At 37.4% G+C, this 17164-nt stretch overlaps 2 protein-coding genes across 3 annotated transcripts; both read left to right on the forward strand.

The window, feature by feature from the left end:
* Nucleotides 1–7827: 7827 nt before the first annotated feature.
* On the forward strand, nt 7828–8766 carry LOC105098017 (olfactory receptor 51B2-like). The gene is given in 1 exon segment (XM_010990641.3): nt 7828–8766. A coding segment is annotated over 1 exon segment (939 nt).
* A 3799-nt stretch (nt 8767–12565) lies between these two features.
* On the forward strand, nt 12566–14117 carry LOC105097950 (olfactory receptor 51B2-like). 2 transcript variants are annotated; one of them, XM_010990585.3, is made up of 2 exons: nt 12566–12814; nt 13323–14117. In XM_010990585.3, the coding sequence occupies exons 1-2, from the start codon at nt 12606–12608 to the stop codon at nt 14047–14049; spliced, it is 936 nt and encodes a 311-aa protein (XP_010988887.2). In that variant the 5' UTR covers nt 12566–12605; the 3' UTR covers nt 14050–14117. The 2 variants fall into 2 exon arrangements, with proteins under 2 accessions (XP_010988887.2, XP_031315238.1); XM_031459378.2 differs by having other exon boundaries at nt 12566–12804; nt 13313–14117.
* The last annotated feature ends 3047 nt before the right edge of the window (nt 14118–17164 follow it).

Raw genomic sequence — 17164 nt, forward strand, 5'->3', positions numbered from 1 at the left:
CCCAATGACATTAAATTTGGTTCTATTGCTCTGGTTGGTAAATTGTCTGCTTTATTTCCTAAATGGCAGAATCACTTGTCTCAATGGTTACCTGAAGTCAATGACACTTGAAATTGTTTCAGAGTCTACACAAAAAGAGGAGAATGTGATAGCTTGATGGAGTTCTCCAGCACTCTGAGGAAAAGAGTTCAAAAATTTTCTTTATGCCTAACAGTGCATCAGAGATGACGAAGGGTCTTTGACAACCCCATTGGTGCTGCATGGTGGCAGGGCGGGTCAGAAGTAGATGAGAGTAAGATATTCAGACCAAGAGAGGTCTTGCTGCCAAAACAACCAAATGCCAAACAAGAACTCAGATTCCAGCAGATGCCAGCATGGCTAGACGCCCACCAAGGATTAGTGAAAAGATTCTGAGTTGATGATATCCAGTGCCTTCCATCTAATGGGTTCAGGACTCCAAATAAACTATAATAAAATAGTTTCATTTCTTACACACCTGAGTTCTGGTTCCATGTTCTGCAATTCCTAACCTCTATACATGCTTAATGAAAAAGTGATCCTAGTCATGGAAGCATTCTAATAATATGTTTGCAGAGGCAACATTTTGTCTTTTTTTCCTGAATTGGGGGGTTGTTGATCAACTGCCTTCAGGAAATATTGTAATTTTGTAGTCATGGAACACATAAGATATTTAAAGAAACTTCACTTAGGTCTTCTCATGCATTTTATTCCTTGCAGAGTTCAACATGACCAGAATGTATACATCAACAATATAGGAAGAGAAGCTTCATTTTATTAGTTCAACAGGGGTAGGAAAGGTTAGGTAGTTTGATGCATATTAAGCAAAATTATAGACACTATGTTGGTGAATGAACTATCAATATATTCAATCAATGACTAGTCCATGGCTTTTTCTTTCTTTTTTAGAAAAGGAGATGCGTGTTCTCATGTTACCAAGATCTTTGGAGTGACTTCCTATAACCGATAGATTCTCCTGTAATCAAATTTACTTCTCCATTGAAGATGGTTATTTACAAAATAACCTTTGGAAGCCATTGATTTCCATCATTGTTCGCTCTCATTCTTAATTCTCTTAGCATTCCCCCCTCATTTTAATTGTTTTTTTCCTGTTGGTTTTGTGAGAGAAAAGAATGAGTAGAACAATTGACATGTGTAACCCCATCAGTTTAAAAATATTTTTTTAAAAGGATGTAGAACAACTTAAAAATAGGAAAAAATATACATTTAACAAAACTGTAAGGCAACATGACATAAGTAAGTCTAAGATAAAAAGTGTCTATAATAGAGAGGTACCTGGAAACAAATTCTAAGGGAAACAATGAAACAAACATGGTAAATCCACATTTATAAACTAAAGAAGATGTTACAGGGGGAGGGTATAGCTCAGTGGTAGAGTGTGTGCTTAGCATGCACGAGGTCCTTGGTTCAATCCCCAGTAACTCCATTAAAATAAATAATAATAAACAAATAAAAGTAAATAAAATCTGATATCCCCCCAATTTAAAGAAAAAAAAAACAGGGGTAAAATACTCGGCTTTAAAAAGAAAAAATAGAGGGAAAAAAGAATAAGAAAAATAAAAGTTAAAAAATACAGTGACAATTTAGATGGTCAAATTAAAAAAATTAAAAGATGTAACAGTCATGATCTTATGTTCTTATTATCAAAATAAATAAGCATAAGCATCTAAGAAATATAAGAAGAGATTATAGAAATGTGGTTCTCAATCAACTCTAATTATTATATCATCTTATTTTTGTATACAATTATATGATTCATTTTACAATATGCTATTATAATAGGGAATATGCTATTCCATTTAAAAAAGCTAAACCTATAATCATTTTTACACCTTTGTATATAGTAAATCTACCTGTGTCAAATTAGTCATAGGACACAAAATTTAAAACAAATCACACAGCATGGCAGAAAGAATGTGGATTTTGAAGAAAAAAGGTACCTCTATGCTTGTCTTCTTTACATACATTTGTGATCTTGAACAAGTTAATTAAACTCTGAGTCTCAGTAAATTCATCTATCAATTAATAATAACAAAATGCACCTTGGAAGAGCTTTTCTTTGTGGATTTGAGAAAATGCATATTGCCATTGACACTCATGTGTTCTGTTAATTACATTAACGTCATTATCGCTGGCAAAGACAAGTCTGAAAGTTTTGACCTGTCAAAATACGTTAAGAAGGAACAACATTCAACCAGCAGAAAACTATTAAATGATACATTTTATATAATGAAATATATAGCTAAAATTATAAGTGTTAAATAACCTTTTAAAATTATTATTTTCAAAAAATGAAAATGATTATCAAGCTTTCTCCCTCAGTTACTCCCAACATTGCTTTCTCTTACAATCCCAGGGCCTCCAGCCCAATGACATGCTTACTTCTGATTCCTTCTTGTCTTCATTTACCCTCACATCCTGGATGGACTTTATTGTTCAGTTCTTTACCCTTTTTTTTTTTTTTTTAAATGGAGGTACTGGGGATTGAACCCAGGACCTCGTGCATGCTAAGCATGTGCTCAATCACTGAGCTATATTCACCCCCCTGTTCAGTTCTTTAGAGACTTTATGTCAGTATCTTACGGTTTTTTGTTTGTTTGTTTCTTTTCAATCCATTTTAGACATTTTCCTCCTCTATATTCTTCCGAGAAAACATAACAAACAAAGCAAAATTATCCCTTATTGAGCTTTTAACATTTCCAGGTTTTCACCAACATTTACATAAATTAATTTACACACATTTTACCAGCAATTTTAGGAGTATTTATTTAATCATCACAACAACCATTTCAAGAACTTCTATCATCCCCATTTTACAGATGAGGAAGCTAAAATGCAGTGTGTAGTGAAGACACCAAACCATAAGAAATTAGGGCTCACACACAGACTGGCTCAAGTCCATGTTCTTAACAACTAATTATAGTAATTTGAAACAAAGATTCAAATTTAATTTAATCTGATGATTGATCATTCTCAAGTCTCTTCTGCTCTCACATTTGTTTTCTAAACTCAAGGCACACGTAACAGAACTGCCTAGGAGACATTTCTACTTGCACACTTACAGACGCAGAATGCCCTAAACTGAGTGGGTTCCCTTAATTCTTTTTCCAAATTTAGTGTATAAGACAAAGCTTAGTGCTAAAGAGTCAAACAACAAATAATTGTTGATGACTTAAAAAAACTGTTTTCTTCCTGTGATCCTTTTCTTATTATATGGAACTGCTCTCCACTCAGGTAAAATCAGAAAAGCAGACATTATCTTTCACTACTTTTTCTCCTCAATCTACCACCATCAGTCAGCCACCAACCTCTCTACTTCCTGAGTCATAGAATCTCACTCCCATCCAATTCTATCCAGCCCTACTGACAACACCTCATCATAGCCACACCAATACTATTTCTCACCTGGATTATTGCAACTGTATTTTATACTCTCTTCACCCACTTCTCTACTTTTCCAATGTCTTCCTCAAACTTTAAACAAAGAAAAGATATAATAATGATTATCTGGTTATGTCCCCTTCCCCCCTTATTTCATACTCATTGCTCTTAGGGTAAAGTCCAACCTCCTTAAATGACCCTACCTGATTAGAACCTGCAACCACAGATACATTTTGTGTCAAATTTTCCAACATGTTTTGTTTTAGCTATTCTAAAAATTTTTAAAAATTCATCATATTTTGTCTTGCCTTTGGCCTCCCATCTTCCCTCTGGAACTAAACTCTACCGTACTTACAACTATCATATTCCTTATAATTTCATTGCTCAGTTATCAGCTTAAGTCACAATTTTTCTGGGAAGTTTTCTCTGATCCCGCAAATATTTTCTATGTATTCTCCTTAGCATGCTTTTTTTTTTTTTCTTACGGGGGAGGTAATTAGGTTTATTTATTTATTTACTTATTTTTAGAGGAGATACTAGGGATTGAACCCAGGGCCTCATGTATGTTAAGCACACACTCTACCACTTGAGCTATACCCTCCCCTTCCCCCTCCCCTAGCATGCTACCTTTCATATAGTAATGACAGTGTTACGAGCATTTATGGTAAATATTTTCTCTCTAGTACTCATGGCATGGTTACAGTCTGTGAATAAAGAGATCATGTTCCTCCTTGTTAACCTGACACAAAATGATCAATGATCTAAAGATAATGTAATTCGAAGATTACCTTGACTGTCCCCCTACACTGGGCTATTAAGAAATCCACTGATGCTCTTCTGGATAAGAACTTATTTCTCCAAAGAAACAGGAAAGACAAAAATGCAACTGGAGTCATAATCTCTATGAGCAACAATGGTATATGTGACCCCTGAGAGAAACTAGCATACATTTGGAACTGAAGGTTCTCCAGAGGCCCACGCAGATGGAAGATCCCAGGTAAGACGGCAAATACTACAGCCAGATCACTTTTCTTTAGGAAACATTGACTGTTTCCTGAGGATATTGATTGATGCCTGAAAAGCCTGAGGGCCTTGATTGAGTGGCTCTGCTCCTCCCAGAAAGAGGAGGGAGGGTAGAGAGACCCAGGAGTCTCCTGAGTGGCTATAGAGCTAAAACTCTGGGGAGGTGATTCCTACATGCATGAGGTTTATAAAGGGGCCTCTTGAGGAGGCTGAGTGAGGGAATCACCTGGACTGAGTCTTCAAATAGGGCAGCAGTGAATCCCTATTCCAGGAGCAAGACTGGAGTCGGGGAGTGTCAGGAACAGAAAAATGGAAGGACACCTCTCCCTTCTGATGTTAGATGCAACCAAGGAAAGAATTTAACTTTTTGCCAGAGGCTTGCCTAGAGGGAAGATCCCAGCTGAGGTGAGGAACTCGGCAGCACAGGCTTTTTCATTCTTTTAAATAACGGTGTTCAAGGAACTGAATGAGATTTGGCTTTTCTCCTCTGGGACCCTTGATCAGCACAGGATGACTGTGTGTGCCCAGAATTAACTGTGGCTTTGTGTGCTCTTATCCTTTGTCTGGTAGAGGTCTCTAGGCTTTATCAGATCCTAACAGCAGACCGTGTGTTTACCGTAGGAACTCTCTCTTAGAAAGGGCAGGGGTCCTTGTTAGCGAGACTCATCAGGAAAATTCCTGGGATTCTGACCTTGGCTCATCACCCTAGAGTCTATGGGGGCCTCTCCCTCATCCCGCTCCAGAGGAATGGAGTATACAGAATTAAACCCAATTATAAACTCCTGGTTCACATTGTGAGCTTCCTCAAGACAGAGACTGTGCAATAAACACAGTGGCAGTCATGTGGCATGTGCTCCCAAATTCTGTGCAGAGTCAAAATGGTACTTTCCACTTGTCCCAGATGATACAGAGAAATGATGCTTCTACTGGCTGTTTATACTTTCATGTACACATTGTCCCTTGAAGGACCGTACATCAGATATTGATAAGACAAGACCCCCAGAACCCTAAGAGGTCATTAAAGAAAATACACGCTCTTGGGAGCCGCCTATCAATTTCAGGATCATAGTTTCCCCATCTATAGCCAGACAAAGTAATTATTAAGCACCTGGTATAATTTTCTTAACATTTATCAGGAAATAAACCCATACACAGCCAGGCTATTTTAATGGCATTTTTGCTACATAATACAGGCTTGGGAGGATGCATATAGTATGGTCTCACATCTGAGGAAACTGACTATAGGATGCCTAAGCTTGAAGACAGTATCCTTTTTTTTTTTTTTTTTTTTTTTAAGTGGAGGTAATTCGGTTTATTTATTTATTTAATGATTTAATGGAGGTACTGAGGATTGAACCCAGGACCTTGTGCCTGCTAAGAGTGCACTCTACCACTGAGCTATACCCTCCCTGGCCCCCTTGAAGAAAGTATCTTGTACTCTTAGAAATCCACAAACTTTATTCTGGATAAATATCAGGGTCCTCTTTTACTCCTGTGATGTTTTCTCCTTGTGTTTTCTCTTTATTCCAAAAGGCTCAGGGACATGACCTGCTTTTCTAAGAGCAACCACAGCCTTCTCTGTATCTTGTTATTTTTCTGACCCACACCTAGCTATGGAGAGAAACACAGTCTCTCTGTTTCTCAAACATTGTTCTGCTCATAAGAAACAGTAAAAACATGTGTCGATTTGGTCTTGAATGTTTTATTAAATGTCTCTGCAAAGACCTAATTTTCAGGGAGTAGCTCACAGAAATTTTACAAAGTCTCTATAGTCTGGAAATATAGTTAATTATTCTGCATTTCTTTTCTTAGATGAATCCAGGACCTTATGCACTGTTGCATATTTTTATCCCTGGGGATAGTTCACTATCTCACCCATCTGTCTTTCTCTTCCTTTTATACATTACTCTCTCATCCATGTTTTCAAACCAGAAGCTTTGAGGAATAAAACAACATTTGCATAATAATCATAATTTAAACCTCTATGTGACTTAATTGTGCTTTAATTTTAGGGAACTTGCAGTGTTGGTGATTTCTATCCCAATGAGTATCCTGCTTATACAGACACAACCTCAGAGCATTCTCTTACACAAGATTTAGATTCTTTGTGATTTGTCCTGATTCTGATCTATTTCTGATATTACGGATATCTTATGAAGGAGGGAAGTATTCCACTGCTCGGTACTGAGACATGTCTTGATGCTTCTGAATTTATGGTAAAATAAGACTTAAGCATAAAAGGTACTAGGTTCTTTATTTTGGGTTGTGGGAACCAAGAAAATGGAAATAGCGTAGATGACTGATACCTTTCAGCTCTCAGAATATTATAATGTGACCGGTCACATGAGCAACAGCTCATCAAGAGGTAAGTATTGGAAGAAAAAGAGATAGAGATATGAGGAGACATAGAGAAAGAACTTGAACCTTCAATTAACGTCAAGTAATTTTGGAAAGGGCGGATGCAGAAAGAGAACCAGTGAATGGCGAAGGAGCAATGAAAACTATCATGTGAGGATATTTGGAGGGAATGAAGTAATCAGTCAGGTGGAAGAATAAAAAAGCATCTACCTCCAAAGACAGAATAGATATGACACGTTTAGAGCAGTGCTTCTCAGATATCACTGTGCTTCTGAACCACCTGGGGATTGTGATAAAATGCGCATTTTGATTCAATGGGTTGGAAGTGGATTCCAAGGCTGTACGTCCAACAAACCCTCGTACTTAATTGTTAATTGTGGCTGGCTATGGCTTCTGATAGCCAGCCTCTAGAAAGGGGTAACTGGTGGAGTGACAAAGCAATTGGAAGTGATGGTAATGCTTATTGCATTCCATCCAACACTGATACTCGGTTTCAAAAGCAAACAAAGAAAAGCATTTTAGCTGAAAGTATTTATCATGATTGTGAAAGACAAAATTAAAATCAAAATTGAATGTGCCCCTAAAGTTACCAATCACAGCAAGAAAGCAGTTAAGTAAGATTCTTACCCCTTTGTAATTATTCATCTTGCTTGTTGTTGCTATCACTATTGTTGCAAAAAAAAAAAAAAAAAACCACGCATACACACAATATGAGAATAGGAAATAGGAAAAATTAGGAAATAGGAAAAATTAATGTAAATGTTTCTTTTAATTTGAGAAAAAATTAACCACTAACCTAATATTTTTTTTTCTAATTATGGAAAGACCAGTATAACTCATCTTAAGTGTAACATGCATATCTCTACTCTTCTGCAGGAAAATACTTGCAGTTACATTTATCTCATCAATTAATTATCCACAAGTATGAAGATTGTGATGGAGGCTTCTTTGCTACGTTATCACTGAAAAATCTGGGTTCCTGGGTAAAAGGTTTCAAGAAGGCTGCTCTCCCCCTGTGCACATACTATGTGGCCCAAGAGGAGTGCTGCCCCCTTTCTGCTGACCGGCTTCCCAGGTCTGGAGGCAGCCCATCACTGGATCTCCATCCCCTTCTTTGCAGTCTACGTCTCTGTGCTACTTGGCAATGGCATTCTCCTCTACCTCATCAAGGATGACCACGGTCTTCATGAACCCATATACTATTTCCTTGCCATGCTGGCAGGCACAGATCTGATGATGACATTGACCACGATGCCAACGGTAATGGGTGTCTTATGGGTGAATCACTGAGACATAAGCCATGGGGCCTGCTTCCTGCAGGCCTATTTCATTCACTCCCTTTCCATTGTAGAATCGGGTGTCTTGCTTGCCATGGCCTATGACCATTTCATTGCCATCCACAATCCCTTGAGATACACTTCCATTCTCACCAATACTTGAGTGGTAAAGTTAGGGATGGGAGCTTTTATGAGGGGTTTTATATCCATCATGCCTGCAGTCCTGCGTCTTTTTTCATTTCCATATTGCCACTCTCATGTTCTCTCCCATGCTTTCTGTCTTCACCAAGAAGTCATGAAACTGGCCTGTGCTGACGTAACTTTCAATAGACTTTACCCTGTAATTCTGATTTCTTTAACATTCTTCCTAGATTCTCTGATCATTCTCTTCTCTTATATCCTAATTCTTAAGACTGTCATGGGCATAGCCTCTGATGAAGAGAGAGCCAAGTCCCTCAATACCTGTATCTCCCACATCAGTTGTGTACTCATCTTCTATGTCACTGTGATGGGCCTGTCATTCATCCACAGGTTTGGGAAGAATGTGCCACAGGTGACCCACGTTATAATGAGCTACGTCTACTTCCTCTTTCCTCCTTTCATGAATCCTATCATCTACAGCATCAAGATCAAGAAAATTCAATATGGCATTCTCCACCTTTTATTTAAACGTAGATTTGGAAGTTAAGCTCTGATGTAGAGGATTGCCCAGAGAAGATGGTGGGGATTTGAGATTGCTCTGAATGGAGGGCCATAGAATTTGACTAAGTCTCTACACCTCCTTGGCGCCTCCACTTCTCCAAAGTATAAAATGCCACTTATAAAACTTATCAGGAGTCTACCCTCAAATTTATAGGTTTGTCATCTGTGAGGTTTCTGGGTTTTTTTTTTTTTTCTCATTTTCCTGTCTTCTTGTGTCCAAATGCTAGATAGAGGATAGAAACGTTTTTGGTATGCCTGGAAGATTAAATGCAGCCTGATATCATGTTTCTTGCATATTCAATTAATTTTCATTGTTAAAAAGCATAACACATGTTCAGTTTGTTGAATCATCTGCAGGCCTTACTCTGGACTTCTGTGATCATATCACTTGGTCATTCTGTCAGGATGTTCATGCTTTCCCAATTTATTTGTGGGAACTTATTATAAGTGCACCCTAGTAGGCCATTTATATTGCAAACATTTCCATTTTATTTATCTTTTTATATATAAAATTTAAAATTTAATATGTAAATAAGTTTATTTATATTTACTTTATTGATATTTTGGGTCCATATGATAAAGGCCTCCCTGATTCCAGGTTTATTTATATATTTTCTTTTTTTTTTTCACATAACTTCTATTTTAATATTCTATTTTATCATAGGTTAATAATTGGGGAAAAGTAAGGCATTTAAGTCAGTCCTCCTTGTATCTATTTTTTTAAAGGTTATAGCACTAATATTATTCATTCATTTGGCTGATATTTTAAGGCAAAGGACAGAAATTATGCTAAACAAAAATGATCTAGCTATAAGCAAACAGACATTAAATACTGCCTTATGTGTATCACAACCCACTGGAGAATAAAAAATAAAACAAAACTAAATTTAAAACAATCCCTGTGACCAGTGACAAAATGTAAAGAACAAATGGCTTTGAGGCTATAGGTCTCAAAAGGGATCACATCAAGACTAAGGAAGGGAAAGTTTCCCTGAGTAGTGACTCTTCAGCTGAGATCTGAGGGCAGATTAGACAATAACTGGTGAAAATAGGGGTAAGAATGTTTTATGCAGAAAGCAGTATGTGGGGAGGATGTAGGTGGGCTAGATCATGGAGACTTCCATGAACACGGCTGACATGAAGAGGGTGGTAGTTCTCAAGGAGAGGGTGAGAGGAAAAAGGACGTCAAATCAAGAGCATGCTGTTGGTCATGGCAAGGGTTTGGGTGCTTACCCAAAGAGTCACCAGAAGCTGTTGAATACTTCTAAGCAAGGAGAGGCATAATTTCAGTGATGTGTACAAATTATAAGCTCAGGAACTGTGTGGATTTGAGTGAGGCAGGAGGGGAACAAGAAAATCAGAAAGAAGACAGTGCATCAGTTTCAGAAAGAGATACCAATAGCTAAAATTACTCAAGTAAAGATGCACGTAGTGGACAGACATGAGATATATTTAGGATCTGAAGTTAACAGGATTTACGGGTATTTTAGAAAAGTATATAAAATTTGGGGAGGAAATAATACAGTATTAAAATTCTGGATTATTTTATTTTAAGAAAAGTAGTGCCACCAACCCCAAGAAAGATTACTAGTTATGTATCACATCCTTCAATCAGAAAAAATTTAATATTTAAAAATATTTTGGAAATTCTAGGGTGATAAAAAGTCCAAATGATAAAGTTGTGACCTATTAAAATGACCTTTGGAAATATTCTGTACTGCAGCTCTTAGCTTTTAAGGGAAGCCAGTAACATCTTCATTAAATAGTCATATATTGAAATAAATATTAGTATGTGTATCTTTTTGCCTGATTATTAATAACTACAGTAAAAGCTAGGACTATGTCAATATGTGCTGAAAGGTTAGAGGGTACAAGACAATAGACTAAAAGACTGAAGTTGTTGACACTAAAAAAATCTCATAGAACACATGGGTCTTTGCATTTCTATACAGGGAGAGGACAGGATGGATCAGGGTTTCTACTGAGTGATTTTTACTGGAGTTTATTCAAGAAAAAAAATATCAGCCATTTCTAAGTCAACAGCTAAACAAAATACTCAAGATAACACATAAATTATAATAAGAAACAATGAGTTAGAATTGGAGAATTAGCAAAAGGCACAAATATAAAGGGAGAATAATGAACAACTGGATTCCCCTCTGAGCTAAGAGCAATGCTACATTGAAAAACGAAGGTTTTTTTCAGCTTAAATAGCACTTCTTCTAAGGATTTTTCCAGATCCTAAATATACCTGGTATGCTCCCCTCACAGCACACTAGCTTTCATGCAGTGATGACTGTGTTATGTAAATTTGTGGAAATATTTTTTTCCTAGCCCCCACTGAATTTTGAAGTTCTGTGAATGAAATGAACAAGTCCACCACCCTGAACTTGGCACAAATGGGCAATAATCTGAATATAAACAGAGTAATATTAAGACACAATATAAGATGTCCTTTATGCACATGGCTGTTCACAGATCCACTGAGGTTTCTGTGGGTCAGAACTGATTTCCCCACAGAAACAGGAAAGATAAAAATGCAATTGGGATTCACAAATTCTAAGACCTAGGAACAAAGGCACATATGTCTCTTGAGAGGAACTACTCTCCTCTGACCTTTAGGTAACAGTAAGATGTGCATGGATTTCCTAAATCCTGATGCTTAGATCATAAAGTCACAGCCTCACACTTGTGTGGCATTCCCACAGGGGGTCAACCTTGGCATCCTCACACCAGTGTGACATTTGAATTTTCATTTTCCTAATACATCCTTGGGGAATCAAAGACTTGGAGACATTGTTTAAGTGTCTCCCAGAAGAAGAAAGAGGAGGGCCATCAAAGAATCTCCCAAGTGGCAGGAAAGTTCATACTCTGGAGAGGTGACTTCTACATACAAAAACTCTCTAACCTAGACTCCTCAAGAGTTTTTGAGATGGAAAGATCTGGACCAAGTCCTCAAATAAGACAGAAACAAGGAACCATTTCAGCAACAAGACTGTGGTGTGGATGAGTGCCAGGAACGGAAATACGAAATGACTCCTCTCCCTGATGATGTTAGATGCAGGCAAGAGAAAAAGAAAGAAAGATTTTCCAGAGGCCTGCACAGTGGGGCATACACCACCTGGGATGGTCAACACCTATAGCACAGCCCTTTCATTAGGACAAATGTGTCAAGGCAGGTTTGGAATCTCTAATAGGGGACACATGGATGGGCTTCAGAAAAACTGTAAATGCGTTTCATCTAAGGGTGACATGTCTGCTCTTCTCCATTTTCTCCACAGAAGGTTTATGTCTTTTGTTAGAATTCTATAAAACACTGACATTCAATTTAAAAACAAAACAAACATTTTCTAACAAAATGTTCTCTATCATGATTGTGAAATAGAAAATTAAAATCAAGATTAAGTATATCGAAAAATTATCACCAAACAAAACAATAGTCTAGTAAAGCAAAATTACTGTCCATTTCTATATATTTATCTTCTCTTTTTGTTACCATTATTGCTTCATACATTTTCTAGTGTATGCATAAGAGTGGAGCCTGGTGTTTCTTTTAATTGAGAAAATGTTTGCCATTAACCGAACATTGTACACAGCTTAGGAAAAGACCTTCATCCTTACCCTTAGTACAGCCTCTGTAGCTCTATTTCTCTTCTACAAGAAAATAATTTCAAAGACATACGTATACAAAGTAATTATCCTAACTACAAAGATTGTGATTGAGGCTACTGTGATATATTCCCACGAGGTGACAGTGCCAACTGAAAAACCTGGGTTCCTGGGTAGAAGGTTTCTAGAAGGCTGCTCTCCCTCTGTGCACATACTATGTGGCCCAAGAGGAGTGCTGCCCCCTTTCTGCTGACTGGCTTCCCAGGTCTGGAGGCAGCCCATCACTGGATCTCCATCCCCTTCTTTGCAGTCTACATCTCTGTGCTTCTTGGCAATGGTACCCTCCTCTACCTCATCAAGGATGACCATGGTCTTCATGAACCCATGTACTATTTCCTTGCCATGCTGGCAGGCACAGATCTTGCCGGGGCCAGCTGGCAAATCAACAGGTCCTGATAGCATGGCTGAGAGACTGAGAAAGAAAGAGACAAGACAAAGAGTGGGGTCGAGAGGGATGCACTTCAAGCCTGCAAGACGCTAGGCTAAAAGTTGCCGTCCGCTTTATTTTTAAAGTTACTTATATACTATTTCTACTTTTATTGATTTACTACATGTCCAGTTGTATAAGACAAATGTCTCAATCTTTAAGGTTTACAAATTCTAGCAAAACATTTTAACTATAGCTTTTAAGATCCTTATCACTCCGGCCATAAACTAGATCCTACTTACCTAAATTCCTTAACCTCTCTGAAGCAGAGCATCTTAAAGAAAAACATTTGGTGGCTATATATCTTTATTAACTCTCGGGGTGGCGGGACAGGGAATGTCTCTTTGATCATTCCCAGAGCCCTGCTTCCAGCACTTTAAGGTTTTTAGGCCTTTTGTCTTTGCTTTCAGCCCTCAGGTTATGAGGTGGCTCCCCGCAGATCTGATGGTGACATTGACCACGATGCCAACAGTAATGGGTGTCTTATGGGTGAATCACCGAGACATAAGCCATGGGGCCTGCTTCCTGCAGGCCTATTTCATTCACTCCCTTTCCATTGTAGAATCAGGTGTCTTGCTTGCCATGGCCTATGACCGTTTCATTGCCATCCGCACCCCTCTGAGGTACAACTCCATTCTTACCAATTCTCGGGTGATGAAGGTAGGATTGGGGGTAATAATAAGGGGCTTTTTATCGCTTGTGCCCCCAATTCTGCTGCTTTTTTGGTTCCCATATTGCCATTCCCATGTTCTTTCCCATGCCTTTTGCCTCCATCAGGATGTCATGAAACTCGCCTGTGCCGATATTACCTTTAATCATGTATACCCAGTTATTCTGGTTGCTTTGACTTTCTTCCTAGATGCTCTGATTATCTTCTTCTCTTATATCCTCATCCTTAAGACAGTGATGGTCATTGCCTCAGGAGAGGCACGAGCTAAGGCCCTCAACACGTGTGTCTCCCATATCAGCTGTGTCCTAGTCTTTTACATCACAGTGATTGGCCTGACTTTCATCCACAGGTTTGGGAAGCATGCCCCACATGTGGTCCACGTTACCATGAGCTATGTCTACTTTCTCTTTCCTCCATTCATGAACCCCATAATATACAGCATCAAGACCAAGCAGATTCAGAGAAGCATTGTTTGCCTATTTTCTGTGCACAGTAGGGCTTGAGACTCTATTTCAGAATCTTGAGATCTCTAGGATTTTTTTGCCTTTCCTATTATTGGAAGAGAACCTAGTTTTTATACGCATACTTTTTTTACACTTATACCTTTTTTTTCAGAGATAGATGAGATTTTTAATTATTACATAAATCTAGACATTGACTTGAACAGATAGAGAATCCTTCATTAGAATATTTATTATAGCATATACAATATATTATATATTTTAATCTGCATGTGAGAATATGCATATTAGAATATATAATACTATGTTAGAATATGTATAATATATATTGCAATAAAGAGTATAAGTGCCAGTGACCTTGGGGAAAGGGATATAGGAAAGAGTGAGATGGGACATTTCAGATCCTGTCTGTAAAGGAAGAATAAGCACTACTTTAGAAAACATCAAGATAAGCTGACTAAAATAGCCTGGTTCAAACATGGGTGATCTGAAAAAAGAGGTAGTTTGGAGGTACATTTTGTGTATTCTATACAAAAAAATTAGAATGACATATTTATCATTTTCTCGTATCTATGTTTTGTATCTAACTGTATTGGAAATGCTGTTGCTCTGTAAGGAAACAAACTTTGGAGAGGAAAATTAGCAAATGTACAGAATTCTAGAAAGCTTATTTCTGAAACTTCAGTCTCCCTTAGCATATCCATGTATTTTATCATTAGAGGGAAACTGATACGATTAAGACTTCAATAGCAACCAACTAATCTCCTATCAGCTAGTTGAAGCCAGATTCCCCATCAATCCTTTCCTTCATTCCAAAGGCTGCTGTACACCCACGCAACTAATTTTCTTCTTTTCAGCTTTCTACTGTACCTCCTGATATTTCACCCCAGGTTTCCATCTCTCCTCCCTTGCTTCTTACATAAAAGAACTCAGGGCTTTTTTACTTTACGACATTTTCCTGCTAATCAGGGCAGAAAACCTGGCAAAAGTAATGTTATGCACTGATAACAATAGTTTCTTCCTTCAACCTTCTTCGAACTCTTTAAGTCTTTATGCTGTTCATTTTGGTTGAACTGTGGTCTACAGTCTATTGTTAATGTTATAGATAATTAACTTATTCATCTACTGTTAGTTCTGTGCTATTAAATGGATCTAGTTTGGTTATGAGTAGGTGGCCAAAAAAGTTATAATGTTCATTGCTCTCTGAAGACTGCTGTTTCTTTCTATTTCTAAGCTGATTCTTCTACTTGAACCTCCTTCCCACATTCTATTTGCTGATTGAAAACTTATGGAAATAATCAGTCCAGTCTAGATTCTCTCTGTCTCACCTAAGGGACTCTCCATACTGATGTTCTCTCGAGGCAGTGAGCACTCTAAGAATATTCCAGTAACTTCAACAGGGAAAAAACTCATCTATCATTTTCACTGGAGAAAGCTAGTATCAGTTGCCTCCACTTTCATTATCCTCTCCCTAAATGCAGTGTATACAGAGATGCATTGTCTAACAATGAAGAGCCAGTGAATCCTCAATGTGAAAAATATGACATATAAGATTTACTGTATTATTTAGAAACATGTATAAGCAATAGAAGTTGCAGGTAGAGAAATTGACTCTGGCTCTTTTAAGCTAGTAATTGGATTCCAATTGGCATTTAATTGGAAGAATATTAGGGTGGCATTCAGAATTACTCGCAAAATGTTCAGGCAACAAGGCATTTCCCATGAAACAAGTAGTAAATGTCCATCAATTCTCTTTTAGCAGAAACAGGATCTACTTCTGCAGCTATGAACCTGAGTCCTGAGGACACCACTGTTACAACGTCCATTCTGTACACGTTAGTCTTTTCTTTTCATATCAGTTTTGAATCAAGTTATAGGATTCAATTTGCTTTGTTTTAATCATTTTTGAACCAAGTTGTAGAATCTACATATTAGAGCCTGGATGAGACTGTGCCCTGGATTTGGGGGTTGGGGAGAGCAAAATTCTCCTTTTCGCTTCTGTGGTGGGGCGGAACTAATCAAAAATGAAATGGTAAATAATGAGAGATTCCTTCAAATTTGGAGGGATATTTGGATACAGAACAACTCAAAACTAATACATGTCTACTCCTGCAGCATTTAGTCATTATGCATCTGGTTAGCGATGGTCCTTGGAAAGCTGGACATGAGGGTTCTATTCATTGTTATTTTGGTTTTGGTTGTCTTTCTCTACATACCACTTATTCTTATGAAGTTGATATATTGCGTGTATTTCATTTAGGGACATAGGTTTCTAGTTACCTTTGCCATTTAGTCTGAAATGGGCATCATTCTAAAAAAATGAACTATATATAGGGAAACTGCACCCCAATTGAGCACTACAAGGATGTCAAGAAAATAAAAAGTTTGGTGGTGGAAAACATTTAAGTCATGTAAAAGATTTTTGTAAAAATGGCAAATGCAATGTATTGCCCTATTTCCAAAAAATTATTAGAAAGGGAGCTACAGTGTTGTTCCCTTGATTGTTATAAGAAGACAGCCTACAGCGATAAATGTGGGACACAAATTTAGAGGCAATGTGCTAGAAAAAAATTAGGTTGCAGAACTCTTATGTTCAGAAAAAGAAACAGATATCTAAATATAAATAAGAAGTTACTGGGATCAAGTTGAGAACCCAAATTTACTAACTTAGTAACAAGTGATGCCATAATATGATTTTACAATCTATTAATCTTTAAGCAGCCTGTATCAATAGCACAGGGAACTATATTCAATAGTTTATAGTAACCTGGAATGAAAAAGAATGGGTACATATACATGTATAATTGAATCACTATGCTGTATACCAGAAACTAACACAACACTGTAAATCAACTATGCTTCAATAAAAAATGGGAAAAAATCAGTGGAGATAAACGACAGAATGAGTATTGAAAATTACTGATTTTTAAAAATAAATGTACATGTATAGATTTTAATTTTAAATAAAACTCTTAGCATATGCATTCTTTTTTTTATAATTCCTTGCTTTGAAAAAAAAACTTTTCATTAATAAATCAATAGTTACCTACTGATCCAGTCATATATAAGGATATTTACAGTACAATTTAAGTAAACACAGTGTCTTTCCATACAAGTGCAGCTTTGAGACAAGTCTCTTAGTCTCCGTTTTTCCTCT

This window comes from Camelus dromedarius, chromosome 12 (genome assembly GCF_036321535.1).
Source record: "Camelus dromedarius isolate mCamDro1 chromosome 12, mCamDro1.pat, whole genome shotgun sequence".
In the NCBI taxonomy this organism is placed as follows: Eukaryota; Metazoa; Chordata; class Mammalia; order Artiodactyla; family Camelidae; genus Camelus; species Camelus dromedarius.